General features: G+C 37.2%; 1 protein-coding gene across 3 annotated transcripts in view; it reads left to right on the top strand.

The window, feature by feature from the left end:
- The window catches only part of efhc2 (EF-hand domain (C-terminal) containing 2), a 114,468-nt gene that overhangs the window by 43,792 nt on the left and 54,291 nt on the right, over positions 1–16,385 (top strand). For all 3 annotated transcript variants that reach the window (XM_039745147.1, XM_039745148.1, XM_039745146.1), the window contains exons 3-7: positions 1,848–1,998; positions 7,917–8,140; positions 14,316–14,567; positions 15,497–15,604; positions 15,839–15,977. In XM_039745147.1, the coding sequence (XP_039601081.1) occupies positions 1,848–1,998; positions 7,917–8,140; positions 14,316–14,567; positions 15,497–15,604; positions 15,839–15,977 (874 nt within the window). The remainder of the gene's footprint in view (positions 1–1,847; positions 1,999–7,916; positions 8,141–14,315; positions 14,568–15,496; positions 15,605–15,838; positions 15,978–16,385) is intronic.

The raw sequence follows: 16,385 nt of genomic DNA, 5'->3' as shown, positions 1-16,385 counted from the left end.
TCCTCTTCCCCCCAGCACTTCCAGGTGTGCTGGAAGTGCTGAGGTTCAAGGGTCCAAAGGCATTGGGGCGCCCCCTGGCAGTGACCATGGGCCCCTACAGGGTTGAGCTTCAAAGCTCTGTACCCGTGGTCCCCATAGGCAACAGGGCGGTCACCCCCACATGGTCTGGGGGAGGCATAAGCCCTTCACCGGTTCTCCGGCGACAATGGGAACTGCTCCTGCCATGCTATCACGCCCCCTTCCTTAAAGTCACGAGTGTGGTGATTGCTGATCAACCGTGGACCTCACTTTACCACACAGTGTCTTTTAATATTCAGTGTTCTTTTTGGCACAGCAGACATCTAGACAGCTACATGCATTACAGCCTAGGAGAAGTCCTCATTGGTTCTTTAATGGTACACTTTGGAATATAATGAGACTTGCCTCAACAAATAGTCTGTCACTCCTGTTGATGTGCTCTCTACCTTAACAGCAGGTTTGTGCTTTTCAGAATGAAGAGAAGCTTTAAGTTGCACAAGGCATCTCTACTCACTATACATTTGGCTTCCTACTTGCCACATCCTGATCGAAAACAGTGTTATTTATTTATTTTCCCTGTTTGTAGATGCACTCATTTTTGGGCATCTTTTGTACTTCTAAGTTCATGTTGAATACTAACCTGACTATCCAAAGAAACTCCAAACTGTCATCTGAAACAAACTGCTTATGTGTGCTTTTCCTTAAACAAACTTTTTTTTTTTGTTTTTATTTATGTCACCTTATACAATTTCTTACATTGGGAATTTGTTAGTTTTTGCATAGTCCTTGGGGTCAGAGCGCAGGGTCAGCCATTGTACAGCATCCCTGGAGCAATTGCAGGTTAAAAACCTTGCGGAAGGGCCAAGCAAAGTAGGGTCCCTTTTGGCAGTAATGGGGATTTGAACTGGCAACCTTCCCAGATACCGGCGCAGATCCTTAGCCTCAGAGCCACCATTTTGCCCTAAACCTAATACTGCACATGAGTTACACTGATTGTAGGTTCAGAAAAATACATGTGACACACTTGGATTGGACAAAATCTGTAGGTCTGCTGTTTATTTACACAGTTAAAGTAATGATAAAGACAAGATCCTGAACAATTTTAGGAATTTTATAAATATCAGCCAGACTGCTATTTAAGTCTCAGAAAAAGATTGCTTAAAACATCAGAACATCAGAGAGTGCTTAAAAATTAGCTATGTGAGATTACTAGAAAGATATGGAATAGTATATCCTTGGAAGAGTACATTTTGTCTATGTCTCCCATCTATCATCAAATCCACTTACTTTAATTCTTGGTCAATGGTGCAAGAAATATTTCCATTGCAACAAGTACAAGGCAAGAAAGTGTCCAGGACGGGGTACTAGTCAATTGCAGAGAACACCCAGCAATTATGAACGCTCATACATGACAAATTTAGAGTTACCACTTAACCCAATGCTAATCTTTCGAATGTGTGAGGAAAAGTGGAATATTCAGGAGAAAGACACATTAACACAGGGAGAATGTGCACACTATACAAAGACAGTGTGCAGACCAGGATCCTCAAATCCAGCACTAATCAGTATGCCACTGTGCCCCCATTAATCCACAAATGTATGGATTATACACTATATACGATATTTTTTGCTATGCACTGCACAGAATAACTGTTTTAAAATTGTGTTTTAATTTCAGTGTCATTATTTAGACATTTATCTGTCATTCTGAGGCCATACAGTATACATGCAAGTATATTATAGCCTATTTTATATAATATAACATTGTCTTTCTTGCCCATGGAAAAAAGGATCAAAATAGTAATCCACACCTTTTGCCATTTCAACAGGTACTCTGCTTTGATGCCTACTTTACAGAGCCTGTGCCTGAAAGTAGAGAAGAGCTCTCCAGAGTCAGGTACTGCAGAATATATTTTTACTTGGAGGATGACAGTATTCAAGTTGTTGAGCCAGAGATTCAAAACAGCGGGATACCACAAGGTAACACAAGGGGAAAAAATATGCAAACACTGCTGTAGTGTACGTACTGTATATGATCATGTTAGTATTTTGAGTGAGAAACAAAGAATGTCATTAGTTATGAGTTATTAACAATAAGTGTTAAGCATTCCTGGTTCTCTTTGTAACAAAAACATTTTTTCTTTTTTTTATTTTAATTTTATTGAATTTTTTTAAATCAAATAACATCTCCATACACATAACTTGAGTTTTACAAAAAGAAAAAAGAAAATGGTTTGAAACAAATCATACCCCAGCCCTGAGAAAGAGAGCTAGGCCAGCAGTGTAAAACTTACACTAGTAAAGACAAATGAATAGATAAAATAATAAATGAATAGAGATAAATGGAGTAAAAGAGGGGAGAGAACCTGCTTCCTCAATTTAAATGCTTATTCTAAAATGTTATTGATTAGATCCTGCCAGGTTTTGAAAAAGTTTTGTACAGATTCTCTAAGTGAGAATCTGATTTTTTCCAGAATTCAAATAGTATATATTATCAGTTGGCCACTGAATAGGTGGGTTAGGATTCTTCCAATTGAGCAAGATAAGTGTACGTGTCAATAATGTAGTAAAGGCAATTAGGGTTTTTCCTTTTTGTCAAGATGCAGTTGTTGATTAACGTATTTCTTCTTTCATCTTGGTGGCAGGTATTGCCTGCCAGTGAATTATGGTTGTTGGCCTTGGTCTGTGAAATCACAGTATTTTCAGGTTCACATTACAATCCATATTTGTATTAAATTGTGCTTAGTATAGCATTATATTGAATTCTTCCTAGTTTGCTGCATTTTCACCTGTCCACAAGGAAATATCGATCTGACATTTTCAGAAGTATACAGCTCTGCAGTGTTTTTTCAGTAGTTACAGTTTTTGGTGGTTGAAAATGTCAGGGTAGTGTAGATGAAAGACGAAAACTGAGGCTAATATCTGCGCTTTTAAAGAAACACATAACAGTGTAGAGGGGGCACAAGACTCAAATACTATAAAAAAACTCAAAATGACCAGGCCTCAAACTTAATCAATTTGCAGGCTCTAATGAGCATATTATTTTTTACAATACAGTATATTCGATATGTTTTCATCATGTTTGTTGCAATTTACCTACCAGGTGTGTTTCTAGGATTTGATGGTAATGGTGTCTTAGCCCCCATTATGGATGTCTGAGGGAGTCCTTCTCCGAGCTTATATTGTAATCCATGCTTAAATTGGAGCTACACTTCTGCCAATACTCTGTTTTATCAGTGGCTTGGTCCTCCTTGCGATGCATTTTTAATTTAGCCCCTCTGAGTGTAGAGTGTGTTGATATACTGTACATATATAATATCAGAAAGAGAGGGTGGGGATTTTGGTTAGAAAGTTTTTCCCCCTTGGGTTTTTACAGCTCACTGATAAACATGTACTGTTGTGAAAAGCAGGGGGTTGGTGAATAAATAAAATATGAGCATGACACAATATATCAAGGGCTTAGGCCTATGAAGTCCCTCTTTCACAACACCGCTGATAGCTACCCTCAGTCTGCTCCTCTTCTCTTTAAACTGAGATCAGTGTTTTGCCAGTCAGGTGAGGTCAGCTTGGGAAACATGGACTTGTACAGCTCCGTGAGCAGCCACTCATTCAACACAAAGCCAAACCAATGGTACCCAAGGATCCTCCGAAGATACACAGTACCGAAGGAGTCCAGTCTTTGTCTCAGGTCACTGGGTAGCATCCATGTCTTACAGCCATATATCAAAACAGGAAACACCAGGACTCTAAAGACTAGGACATTCGTCCTTTTGCATAGATATTGGGAGCACCACACACTCCTTTTCAGTGACCTCACGACTCTCCCATGCTCTCTTAATCCATGTACTGACTTAATAGGAAGTGTCACCAGAGACATGAATGTCGCCGACTAGTTAAGTAGACCTCTCCACAAGGTCGGCACTCTCTCTGCAGACAGCCACACAGTTGATGGCTGTGTGCAAGAGGTCACTAAAGGCTTGGATCTTGGTTTTTATCCAGGACACTTGCAAACCCAGACACTTACACTTCTCAGTCAGTCTCTCGAGAGCCCCAATCAGAGCCTCCATTGACTCAACAAAGATCACAGCATTGTCAGCAAAGTCAGGATCAGTGAATCTTTCTTCACCAACAGCCGCTGAGCCCACGACCCTGCCCAACACTCAGTCAGGATATTATAACTCTCATCTCCTGGCATCAAATCCCATCATTAGATGGGATGTTCACGTCCTTACTGCTGAATATAAATAAACACAAATGGACTGAGGGAGAAAATATGGATGTAATCAGTAGAATAACGGTTGCAAGAAAGTTTATTGTTAGATTATGCAATGTACTGTATATTCGTTGGTTGCATATTTAGTGTTGCTTAATATATACATCTTCAGGCCTTTTAACTTATTAATGACTAGGATGTGTGAGGATGCCCTCATTAGGCAGTGTGTTTTGTTAACAGTAATGGTCTGGATCTCATGCAAACCTTAACTGCAAGATGCTCTGTGTTCTCCTTTGGAAAGCTAATTAGTTTGGGTCCATTCTGTGCAGATGTCTTATATTGAGCAGAAATTCTTATTTCATCTCTTCCACTGCCCCTTCTGAATTCTCTGAATTTTTAAAGTTGTTTTTGTCTATCTAAAGAATGAAACAAATGTTTAAATACACAGGTGAATAGTATAAGTAATGCATTTAAAGAGTTAAAAAAATAAGTATTTCATTAAATCGGAACTAGAAAGCTAGAACAAAACATACAGTTATGTTGTTGAAGTGGTTACTCTATTATATTTTTATAGCAAAGTGGTTCATTGAGATACTAGTTATTCGAAGGAGACAGATTGTTGAATGGTATGCTTTTTATGTGTAAACGCGAGCTACTTCAGTAGGATATTACTTGTTTACTTGTTTTAATAGTTCTGATCTAAGCTCAAAGATGTTCATAAGTTTTACATTGTGATAGTTCAAGACACATTCAATGCCATTATGACATTTACTGCAAAATATGTTCCTTATTTGCTAATATTTACAATGAAAAGGCAGTGGTACAGGAAAGCGAGTGGATCACTTATGCAGTATATTTTCTATTTAAATCAATGTTCATCAAAATTGATTGATTAATTTATAAAAGTTTATTTTTATGTGTATATAGTACTATTAAATTCTTATTTGCATCTCTCCTTAAGATAGTGATAATAATACAATACCAACAAAAGACCCACACAAACAGAATGCAACACAAAGTATATACAAGTATGAATATACTGTATCATTTTGTATTTAAAGTTACATTTCAGCCTGTCTATTTGTTAGAACATTATTCAAAAACCGCCTGTTTCTTGAAAGCTTTGCAGTCATATACCATATCTATCTTAAAATAAAGGCTAATAAAAATTTAGTTCTTCTAGAAAAATATTAAAACTATATATATATATAGAAATTCTTATTTCACTGGGTTTTCCAAGACTACTGGTATAGTCTAACTTTGAATGTAGTCTAAAAAAATCTTAGAATTTGCCATATTTGCTAAATATTTTGTACATTTTAACCTCAACATCTCCAGAACACAGTATTATATTAGTGTCATTTTTACTTCAAAAGAATTAGAAATGATTGCATAGCAAAACAACGTGAATTTTTGTTGTTTATGATGACGACAATAACTATTGAGAATTTTTATAAATTTAGGTGTATTTATATAGAACAGGCAGTGTAGCGTAATGGTTAAGGTTTTGGACTTGAAAGTTGTGGGTTCAAACCCTGCTACTGATGCTGTGTGACCATGAGCAAGTCACTTGACCCTCCTGTGCTTCAACTGGAAAATCTAAAGAAATGTATCCAGTTGTATCATAAATGATGTGAGTTGCATCAGACAAAAGTGTTAGCCAAATAAGTACGGTAAATATAAATTTTATGTTTTCCAATCAATAACTCTTTAATGGTTGATAGTATCAAAAATCCATTCTTTCTTTCTGGAATGCTCATTTTATGATGAACAAAAATTATCCCATTTCATTTTTGCCTGGGCGAACAAATAAGCAAACCATTTGTCATAAGATCTGTGCTTGAGCTGAAATAACAAAAGTCTGTTGTGACGGCGAGAGTGAGAAGGAGTGGATAATTCATGGGGATTTGTAAGGAGCACTTGTCAAGCCTCATTTATCTTTCTGTGATTAAGTTGTATATTACGATTCTGGTGCATTCTACACACTCTTGAGAGAATTAATACTGTTCTATGGATTGTTCTTTGCTGCAAAATGACTCCTGTTTCTCTAAATCTTATACCTAACTTCACAGTAAAATTTGTAAGGGCTTAATGAGCTCAAAAGCACTCAGATGCTAAAAACACAAATAATACAAGTCTTTCTACTGCAAAGAGGAGGTCGTAAGTGTCATATGTATTTTACCCATGTAACATGCATTTTATCACTCTTCTGAGTGACGCCAGGTAGAGCAGCTAGTATATGTATATCATTAATAATAATAACAATACATTTTATTTATTCCTAGGCGCCTTTCTAAACACTCAAGGACACCGAACAATAGATGAAACACACATTATAAACAAAACTAAAATACAAAATTTAAAATCAGACAGAGTAGTTGTAGTCAAAGAGAAAAGGCAGTCTTAAACAGATGAGTTTTAAGTTTGGATTTGAAAAGTGAGAATGATTCAATATTTCTACACTCAGATAGTAGTGAGTTCCAGGGCTGGGGAGCAGAGCAACGGAATGCTCTACTCCCCATGGCGGTAAGACGGACGAAGTGAACAGTCAAGTGAATGGAGGAAGAGGATCTAAGGGTGCGGGAGGGAATGGCAATATGGAGGTGCAGGGTCGTGGATAGCCTTAAAATTTAACAGAAGAATTTTGAATTAAATGCGGAACTTAACTAGAAGCCAGTGAAACTGCTGCAAGACAGGAGTGATGTGATGAATAGAGGGGGTTCTAGTAATGATGCGGACAATGTATATAATATGTGTAGTCTTTATAGAACTACGGTTTCGAATATCAGTTCTGGGGGACCCATATGACTGTTGATTTTATTCTAACATTTTTTTACTCTTTTTCTAACAAATTAGAAAAATTGTGAAATATTTGAATTTTTCTCAAAACCTGAAATGCTAAAGTTTTCTTACTAATTTTTCTTTTAGTTTACACATTTTTAGATTTTTTGCACCCTCATTTGTAACAAATGTTGACAATATTTAATGTTAAAAGAGAGAAATTATAGTACCACATTCATTTGTCTGCTCATTTGTAACAGATGTTTTTTTAATGACTTGACAATTGAAAATGGCAATGAAGTGACTGCTCTCCTTTACCATTCAGTGCTTTTTGAACCTTTGTTTGCACTTCAGCAAAATGTGAACAAAATTCGGGAAGCAAATTCTGGAGAAAAAGGATAAAAATGTAAGAGTAATGGAGTGACTGTGAAATTGGTTGGAATAAAAACCTACAGGCATGAGACTCCCCAGGACTGAACTTGAAAACCACAGGAAAAAAAAAATAAACACAGAGAATCTCAGTGATCCAAAATGTTGCCATTCTTTTGTATTTTTCTATTACAGGGTTACAATGTTAATTACCAAATGCATGTGTTTCTTAGCAAACTGCCTAAATGTGTGTATTTGTATTATGGGTTTCAGTGGAAATACACATGAGTAAATTGACAGGGTTTTTGAGCAATTATAAATTTATGTAGGTAGAATGAACCACTGAGTTGTCTTTATTGAGGTTTCAGATTATGAAGAAAAAGATGAAGGTATCATTATTTTTATAATTAATTAATTAATTGATTACATATTCTGGGGATCATAGACAAATGTTCTTATTTGAAACTGGCTATAAATAAAAAAAGCAGTTTCTCTGAATATTTATATCACATTAATCTGTTCATTTGTATTTCAGGGACGTTAATTCGGCGGCATCGTATCCCTCTTCCACCACCCAACGATGACCAGTTTTATACAGTGGAGTGTTTCAACCTAAACATTAAAGTTGTATTTTACTCCAGAACCTTCAACATAATCAACTGTGACCAATTTACCAGTAACTTTTTGCGAAAGCTTGGGGTGCGCTTGAATTCTCCAGTTTTACCTCCTGGGGATTCTTACAATTCCATACGGCAACAAGTGAGTTTAAAGCAGTACACGTGCACATTTCAGTCAATTAACAAGGACAGCTGCTTAAATTTATATACAATCTTTCAGTGTTAACAGTTTAGATTTATATCATACTAGGATCAGAGATGTTTAACTATGATATCTATTAAAGGACCTCCTAATTAGTGTGAATTTATTATTGCTTTATTATATTTATTAATTTAATTTTTATTTATTTTTAGCATCATGCTGTTGGTGTTTTTCAACATCCATTTCCAGTCACATAGGTGAAGGAAAAAAATGTCATTGTCACTGATTGGGGAAATGAGTATTAGTCAGAATTAGGATCTTTAATTTAACCCAGCCACAGGGGATGCACAAATCAGTGTGTTTCTTAATGCCAGTCCCAAGCCCAGATAAATGGGGCTTACGTCAAGGCCACCTGGTGTAAAATTTTGCAAGATCAATGTGTGGACAACAATACAGATTTCCATACCCGATCAGTTGAGGTCCAGGTTAACAAAGGCCACCAACAGGGTGCTGGTGGAAATTGGGCTGCTATTGGCCGAAGAAGGAGAAGAAGAGAAGGAAGGTGTGTCTGAAGGCAGAGGGAGAAGAGGAAGGTAAAGAAAGTGGAAGTGAGAATAGGAACTTTGAATGTTGGCAGTATGACTGACAAGGGAAGAAAGTTCACTGACATGATGGAGAGAAGGAAGGTTGATATATTGTGCGTTCACAAGACCAGATGGAAGGGGAGTAAAGCCAGGCATATTGGAGTCGGGTTCAAGTTGTTCTACCATGGTGTGGATGGGAGGATAAATGGGGAGGGGTTTTCCTGATGGAACAGTATGCTAAGAGTGTTTTGGAGGTGAACAGAGTCAGAAGGAGTGATGATTATAAAATTGTAAATTGAAGGTGTGACGATGAAAGTTGCTAGTGCAAATATCCCGCAAGTTGTGTATGCGATGGATGAAAAGGAAGATTTATGGAGTGAGTTGATTGAAGTGGTGGAGAGTCTACTCAAGGGAGTGAGAGTGTTGATTGGAGTGGACATATTGGTGAAGGGAACAGAGGAGATGAGGAGGCATGGTGTGTCAAGGAGAAGAATGCAAAAGGTCAGATGGTAGTATATTTTATGAAAAAGATGGACATTTTTGTGGTGAATATGTATTTTAAATAGAGAGAGGAACACAGGATGACATACAAGACTGGAGGAAGATGCACAGAGGTAGATTATATCTTATGCCAGAGGGTCAGTCTGAAGGAGATTGGAGACTGCAAAGTGGTGGCAGGGGAAAGTGTAGCTAGGCAGTATAGGATGGTGGTCTGTAGGATGATGTTAGATATCAAAAAGTGGAAGAGAGTGAGGATAGAGCCAAGGACCAGATGATGGAAGCTGAAAAAGGAAGATTGTAAGGTTGAGTTAATGGAGGTAGTAAGGCAGGTACTGGGTGGCAGTGAAGAGTTACCAGATAGCTGGGCAACTACAGCAGAAGTAGTAAGGGTGACAGCAAGAAGGGTGCTTGGTATGGCATCTGGACAGAGGAAGGACGATAAGGAAACCTGGTGGTGGAATGGGGAAGTACAGCAGAGTATACAGAGGAAGAGTTTGTCGAAGAAGAAGTGGTATCTCAGAAGGATACAGAAAGCAGATTGGAATAAAAGTAGATAAAGCATAAGGTGAAGAGAGAGGAGGCGAAGGCTAAAGAAAAGATGTATGATGAGTTGTATGAGAGGTTGGACACTAAGGAAGGAGAAAAGGCTAGACAGAGGGGCTGAACTGGGAAAGATTTGCTGCAGGTTAGGGTGATAAAGGAAGAAGATTGAAACATACAAGCGTGGAGAGTTTGTTGAGCAGATGGGAAGAGTACTTTGTGAGGCTGATGAATGAATAGAATGAAAGAGAAAAGTGGATGATGGGGAGATAGTGAATCAGGAAATGCAATGGATTAGCAAGGAGGAAGTAAGGATAACTATGAAGAGGATGAAGAATGGAAAGGCAGTTGGTCAAGATGACATACCTATGGAAGCATGGAGGTGTTTAGGAGAGATGACAGTGGAATTTTAACCAGGTTGCTTAATGCAATCTTGAAAAGTTTAAGGATGCCTGAGAAGTGGAGAAGATGTGCACTGGTACAGATTTTTGTAAGAATAAGGGAGATGTGCATAACTGTAGTAATTGCAGAGAGATAAAATTGATGAACCACAGCATGAAGTTATGGGAAATAGTAGTGGAAGCTAAGTTAAAAAGGGAGGTGATGATTAGTGAGCAGCAGTATGGTTTCATGCTGGGAAAGAGCACTACAGATGCAATGTTTGCTCTGAGAATGTTGAAGAAGTTTAGAGAAGGCCAGAATGAGTTGCATTGTGTCTGTGAGGTCATAGAGAAAGCATATAACAGGGTGCCTAGAGAGTAGTGGAGATACTGTATAAGGAAGTCAGGAGTGGCAGAGAAGTATTTTAAGAGTGGTACAGGATATGTACGAGAGAAGTGTGATAGTGGTGAGGTCTGCAGTAGGAGTGACGGATGCATTCAAGGTATAGGTGCGATTACATCAAGGATCATCTCTGAGTCCTTTCTTATTTGTAATGGTGATGGACAAGTTGAAAGATGAGATTAGACAGGAATCTCCTTGGACTATGATGTTTGCAGATCACATTGTGATCTGTAGCGAGAGTAGGGAGCAGGTCGAGTAGAACCTGGTGAGGTGGAGACATGCTCTAGAAAGGAGTGGAATGGAGGTCAGAAGGAACAAGACAGAATACATGTATGTGAATGAGCGGGAGGTCAGGGGAATGGTGAGGATGCAGGGAGCAGAGTTGGGATTAACAGTACAGACTAACAGGGGGGTATGGAAGAGAGGTAAACAAGATAGTGCAGTCAGGGTGGAATGGGTGGAGAAGAGTGTCAGGAGATAGGATTTTAGATAGATGTGCACCAGCAAGAGTGAAAGGGAATGTCTACAAGACAGTAGTAAGACTTATATGGGTTAGAGAAGGTGGCACTGACCAAAATGCAGGACATAGAGCTGGAGGTGGCAGATAAAGATGTTAACATTTGCTTTGGGTGTGACGGGATGGACAAAATTAGTAATGACTGTGTTAGACGGTAAGCTCAGGTTGGATGGTTGGGAGACAAAGCCAGAGAAGCGTGATTGTGTGGAGGAGAGAGGCTGGGAATATTGTGGGAAAGATGTTAAGGATGGAGCTGCCAAGTAATTGGAAAAGAGGAAGGCCTAATAGAAAGTTTATGGATGTGGTGAGAGAGGACATGAAGGTATTAGGTGTAACAGAGCAAAATGCAGAGGACGGGAGCAGCTGAAAGATGAAGAAGAAGAAGAAGAAAGAGGATCTTTAATTTGTTATTAATTCAACATCAATTTTTGACTATTGCTTTTGAAATTTGCCACTTTAAGCGCTTCTTGAGTAATGAATACTCTTTCATTTGCCCATAAAGATAGGTTGTCATTTCCTGGCCCATTTCTACATCAAAAATGAATAAGTTCTTAAAGATTAGCTATGTATTGCACCTCAGCATAATAGTCTGGCTATAGAATCCTCCATTTTATTAACTTGTTTTTAAAAAATAATTAGTAAAACCAGGTAATTCTAGCTAACCATTTCACTATTCTATTTCATTGGTACAAACATTTATTTAAACCAATTTCAGTTCATCATTCTTATTTTTAATTAATCTCATTGTTTAGTGCACTGTGCCTTTCTATTTTCTTATTCTTTGATATTCTAAAATAGTTGTATTTTTAAGAAATCTTTAATGTTTCCTCTGTCATCTTCATACTTTTCCATTTTCCATAGTTTACTCCCTTAATTATATTCAAATTCTGACAACATTGAATGTTACAGGGAAACAATTAGTTCAGTGTCATATTCATTTGTCAGCTCATAATTAACATTTCTTAGTTAACAGAAAAGTGAAAATGGCAAAGGAAACATTTAAAGCTATAGCAAAACATTACAAACATTTATGGGAAAATCAAAGTATGATTAGAGTCTGTGTTGAAAAAGTCTGCGTTATCACCTGTCCACATTACAAGGCCAATCCAGCATTTTCATAAGTGTACAGCTCTGGAGAGTGTTTTCAGAAGTCTCTGTTGTTGGGGTTAAAAATGCCAGGGGTAGTATATGAGAAAGGCCAAAAAAGAGATTAATATCCGCATTTTTAATCAAAAAAATAGTAATGTGAGTCAATGGGTGGTTTCATGGTAGACATTTTCTCCCCTCATACAGGGAGATTCACTTGAAAGAGGCCCTAAATATTCTGTTGTAACTCCTGTTAGGATGAAGCAATCTGAACCAAAAAAATACACTATATACCTTGATGTACTGTATGTGTAATCTACTGCATTGCATGCAAAGCTTGTCCAGATAGACTTTTCCTTTGAGCATACCCCAAAGGAAGAAGTCAGGTGGTGTCAGATCCGGTGATCGTAGTGGCCAAAGCCTCTTTGAAATTACCCTGATGCCGAAGAAGAACTCAGTTTCAGCCATGCTCCTTGCTAATGTGTGACACATTGCTCCATCTTGCTGGAATAACCTTCTGCTAACTCACGATCATCCAGTTGATTCTGACATCGCTTAAACGAAGTGGTGATCCAATAGGTTTGCACCATGAAGATGCGCTGCCCAATACTGTACACCAGCATCCTGATGAGAGGTCGAGTGACTGAGTAAAGGGGTGCGGGCGTTATGCACCCAGAAGTTGCAGATGGAGGTTAAACATCACAACGGGTGTCCGGTGCCTACCTTATTGCTCCGACGCAGGGGTATCCCAGCTTGTTCCAAGTTTCATATACTGAAGAGCATATTGCACGTTGTTCCATCCAGATTGCTTTGTCCTAGAGAGAGTTATTACAGAGGCCTCTTTCAAGTGAATTTCCCTGTAAAAGCACAATACAAAATAGTACAATAAGGACACCAACTCATTTGATCTTTTTTGGCCTTCTGTAGTCCAGAATTTAAAGCACTTATTTTTATATTATATCTTTTGGGAACACATTGTGTTTGGGACTTTTTGTTCTAGTTAATGTTAGTTTGGCACTAATCTCAGTTGATGTAAGTGAGTTAAACCCTTGCAGGTTCACCTGTAAGACTTTCACAATTAATTTTACAGTATTTTAGGCCAGTGGTAGGATCTGTCAGGAAAACCATGATTTGTTTCATTTTTGTCTGTCTCTGAAGCTAAATCTTGACAAATCAGCAACACATTTTTGCATATCAGTGTTGGTCCTGAAAATGACACTGAAAGATGGCACTTGAGTGCTAAAGCAATTACAAAAAATAGAAAATAACCGTGGCCCACAAGAAAAAAAAAAAACAATTATGAAAAGTAACTGAAATGGTTTGAAATTCACCAAGGAGATATTAAATTGCATCTCTTTATCTGTAATACTTGTTTACCTGTACCCCAGAACATAAAAAATGCTGTGTTACTGACTAGCCATTGTGTTAAAAACTTAATATTTAATGCAAGTTTTGATTATCCTTCAACGGCATTTGATTAACAACAGCTGTGTCTCACATCACCATCATCTCTCTAATAAAGGGGGCATAAGAAACACAACCGGCTTCATCTATAACTCTGCTCTCATAAAACTGTTCTTAAAACTATTTAAATGAATCTGTCAGAAAATAAATCCATTGTTAATAAAGAGGAATGGATAATTTAAACTAAGAGAATGAGAAGACAATGATGAACTATTCTGATGTTTCTTTTCCTATCAGGCGTTGAGCTTTCTTTTTCTTCTCTGTCCAATTTTCTCCTGGTTGCTTTAGAACTGTGTACCATCTGAGTGTTTTTGCCCTGGCATTAAGTATTACTTGGATAGACTCAAGCTTTCAGTGATTTTGTTATGCTTTAGATGATTCAGAAAATGAGTTGATTTTAGTATCAGGTGAAACAGTGTGGGATATAAAATAACAACTATTAAACTATCAGTTTGTTTTATAAGAAAGAGGTAGCAATCCTAAGTTATAGATCTTTTGTCTGTACATCACTTTTCAAACCAACTTAATCCTTTTGATTGAAGGACCCTTAAATATACAGTAGTAAAAGAATTATATAAATTATTTTTCTGCTCAAATTATAAAGATTTTAGCTTTTTATGTTAAACATCTGCTACACGAAAACAGTATTATTTGATTCATGAAGTCTTGTAGAGAAACCTTACTTTTTGTTTTAATACAGATGAAGGACAGTATGAAGCCTTTAAGGCCTCTTGAGCGCATTGATACCCTAAAGCAGTTTTTGGAACATGACCGGGAAGTCCTTCGGTTCTTCTGCCACTGGGATGACACAGATGAGATGTTTGGGGACTCTCGGGAGCTTATTCTTCATTACTTTCTTGCGGATGATACTGTTGAGGTTCGAGAGGTGATCAAACCCAATTCTGGAAGAGACTCCGGACCTGTATTCCTGCTTAGGAGTAAGTTACCCAAGGTATGTATTCTAAGAAGTTTAGCACAAGATATTGTTTAATGTTTTGATTTACTGTGCTATCAGTTACTTGAGTGAACAAACAGGTTCAAATCATTGGCCAGGTACTTTAGCCACACATTAGATAAAAAAAAATCAGCGTTATTAGCTGTACTGTAAACCATACATTTTAAACCAAGTACTTAACCACCCATTCATTATCTTTACAGTGTAATTTTTGTTTGCTAAAATGAAAAAAAAATTGAAATTTTGCATCACTACAAGCAAAATTATTAAAATTAAAGCACTTCTTTAATGAATTCAATTTACTTAAAAAAAAAAAAACCCAAGTTTTTATAGTTTGATCCCTTTTATCATAAAGACATGAACTGTAGGCTAATCGAGGACTCTTAATTGGCCCTGTGTGTGTTTGTATAGGCAGATCCTGACATATGCAGCCATTACATCTATTACAACAACAATAACAACATTTATTTATATATCACATTTTCATACAAATGATGTAGCTCAAAGTACTTTACAAGGTGAAGAAAGAAAAAAATAAAAATAAAAAAATAAGATTAGGCAATACTAAGTAATAAAGAATAAAGTAAAGTCTGATGGCTGGGAGGACAGAAAAATCAAAACAAAAAAAAAAAATCTAGAGGGCTGAAGAAAAAAAAAACAAAATCTGCAGGGATTCCAAGGCCACAAGACCACCCAGCCCCCACTGGGCAATCTAGCACTTCTGTTGCTTCAGAAAGGAAAACAACTGCTAGCATGAAAGACAATTTAGTCAAAAATGCAACAGAAATTACAGTGTCAAGGAATTCATACATTCTTATTTTTCTAAAATGGTTTCAAACACCTGTACATCATGGAATGTTCCAAATCCCTTAAGTTACCATTAACCTGTATTTTTCCCTATTCTTTCTTTTTTGTGACATTTTAAGCCTTCATCAATGAGGATGCTAAAGCCTGGTGAAAAGACAGCTCGCACAGTCCTGAATGTGTTTGGCCCTATGGGACAAGGGGGACGCCACATTCTGGATAGTCTGAAGGTATGCCAGTAGTGTTCGGAGCTTATTCCCTTACTTAAAATATTAAACGGTAGCAAGAAAAGGCTGAAAATCTAATGGATGTTGAAAATGAAAAAGACAGACTTTGACCCTGCAGCTAACAAATCATGCCATATAATGTATTTTATATGTCTGCTCCCATTCTGCTCCTGCTGGAACTTTATGTAATACTTTGTGCTCAGTCAGTAATAACATTTTCTTGTATTCTTGTCAAAGACTGGAGCTGTTCATGAGGAATTTTACAAGGACTCTGATTTTATAATTGGTGCTACGATAAATGTGTGGGGAAGGAACATTATCATCTATGACTGTGATGCATTCACTCAGGAACACTACCGGACAAAGTTTGGAATTGGTGAGTTTTAATGATGGAGTACTTGTGAATTTTAACATATGTTATTATTAGCCTGATTTAAAAACTTTGTTTTGTTTCTTTTTGTATACCAAAAGATAAAGATATGAAACACATATAATTAATATTCTTTTCTGCTTTATTTGATCAATTACAAATAATATATTTACCAGTTCTTCAAAATGTTTTAGAAAATACAAATTATAGTAGCACAATCCATCCATTTTCTGACCTGCTTATTCCAATCTACAGTTGCTAATTAACCTAACTTGTATGTGTTTGGGATTCAGAAGGAAAACTAGAATACCTGGAAAAAAACACACATGTGAAGAGAATATACAGTTTACCCACAGACAGTGATTAGGATAATGTTGCCTACTAAAACAAAGCAGCATATACAAGTAACCAAAA

The sequence above is a fragment of the Polypterus senegalus genome, chromosome 2, assembly GCF_016835505.1.
Source record: "Polypterus senegalus isolate Bchr_013 chromosome 2, ASM1683550v1, whole genome shotgun sequence".
In the NCBI taxonomy this organism is placed as follows: Eukaryota; Metazoa; Chordata; class Cladistia; order Polypteriformes; family Polypteridae; genus Polypterus; species Polypterus senegalus.
Note: the sequence above shows the minus strand (reverse complement) of the source record. Positions and strands in the feature narration are given on the sequence as shown.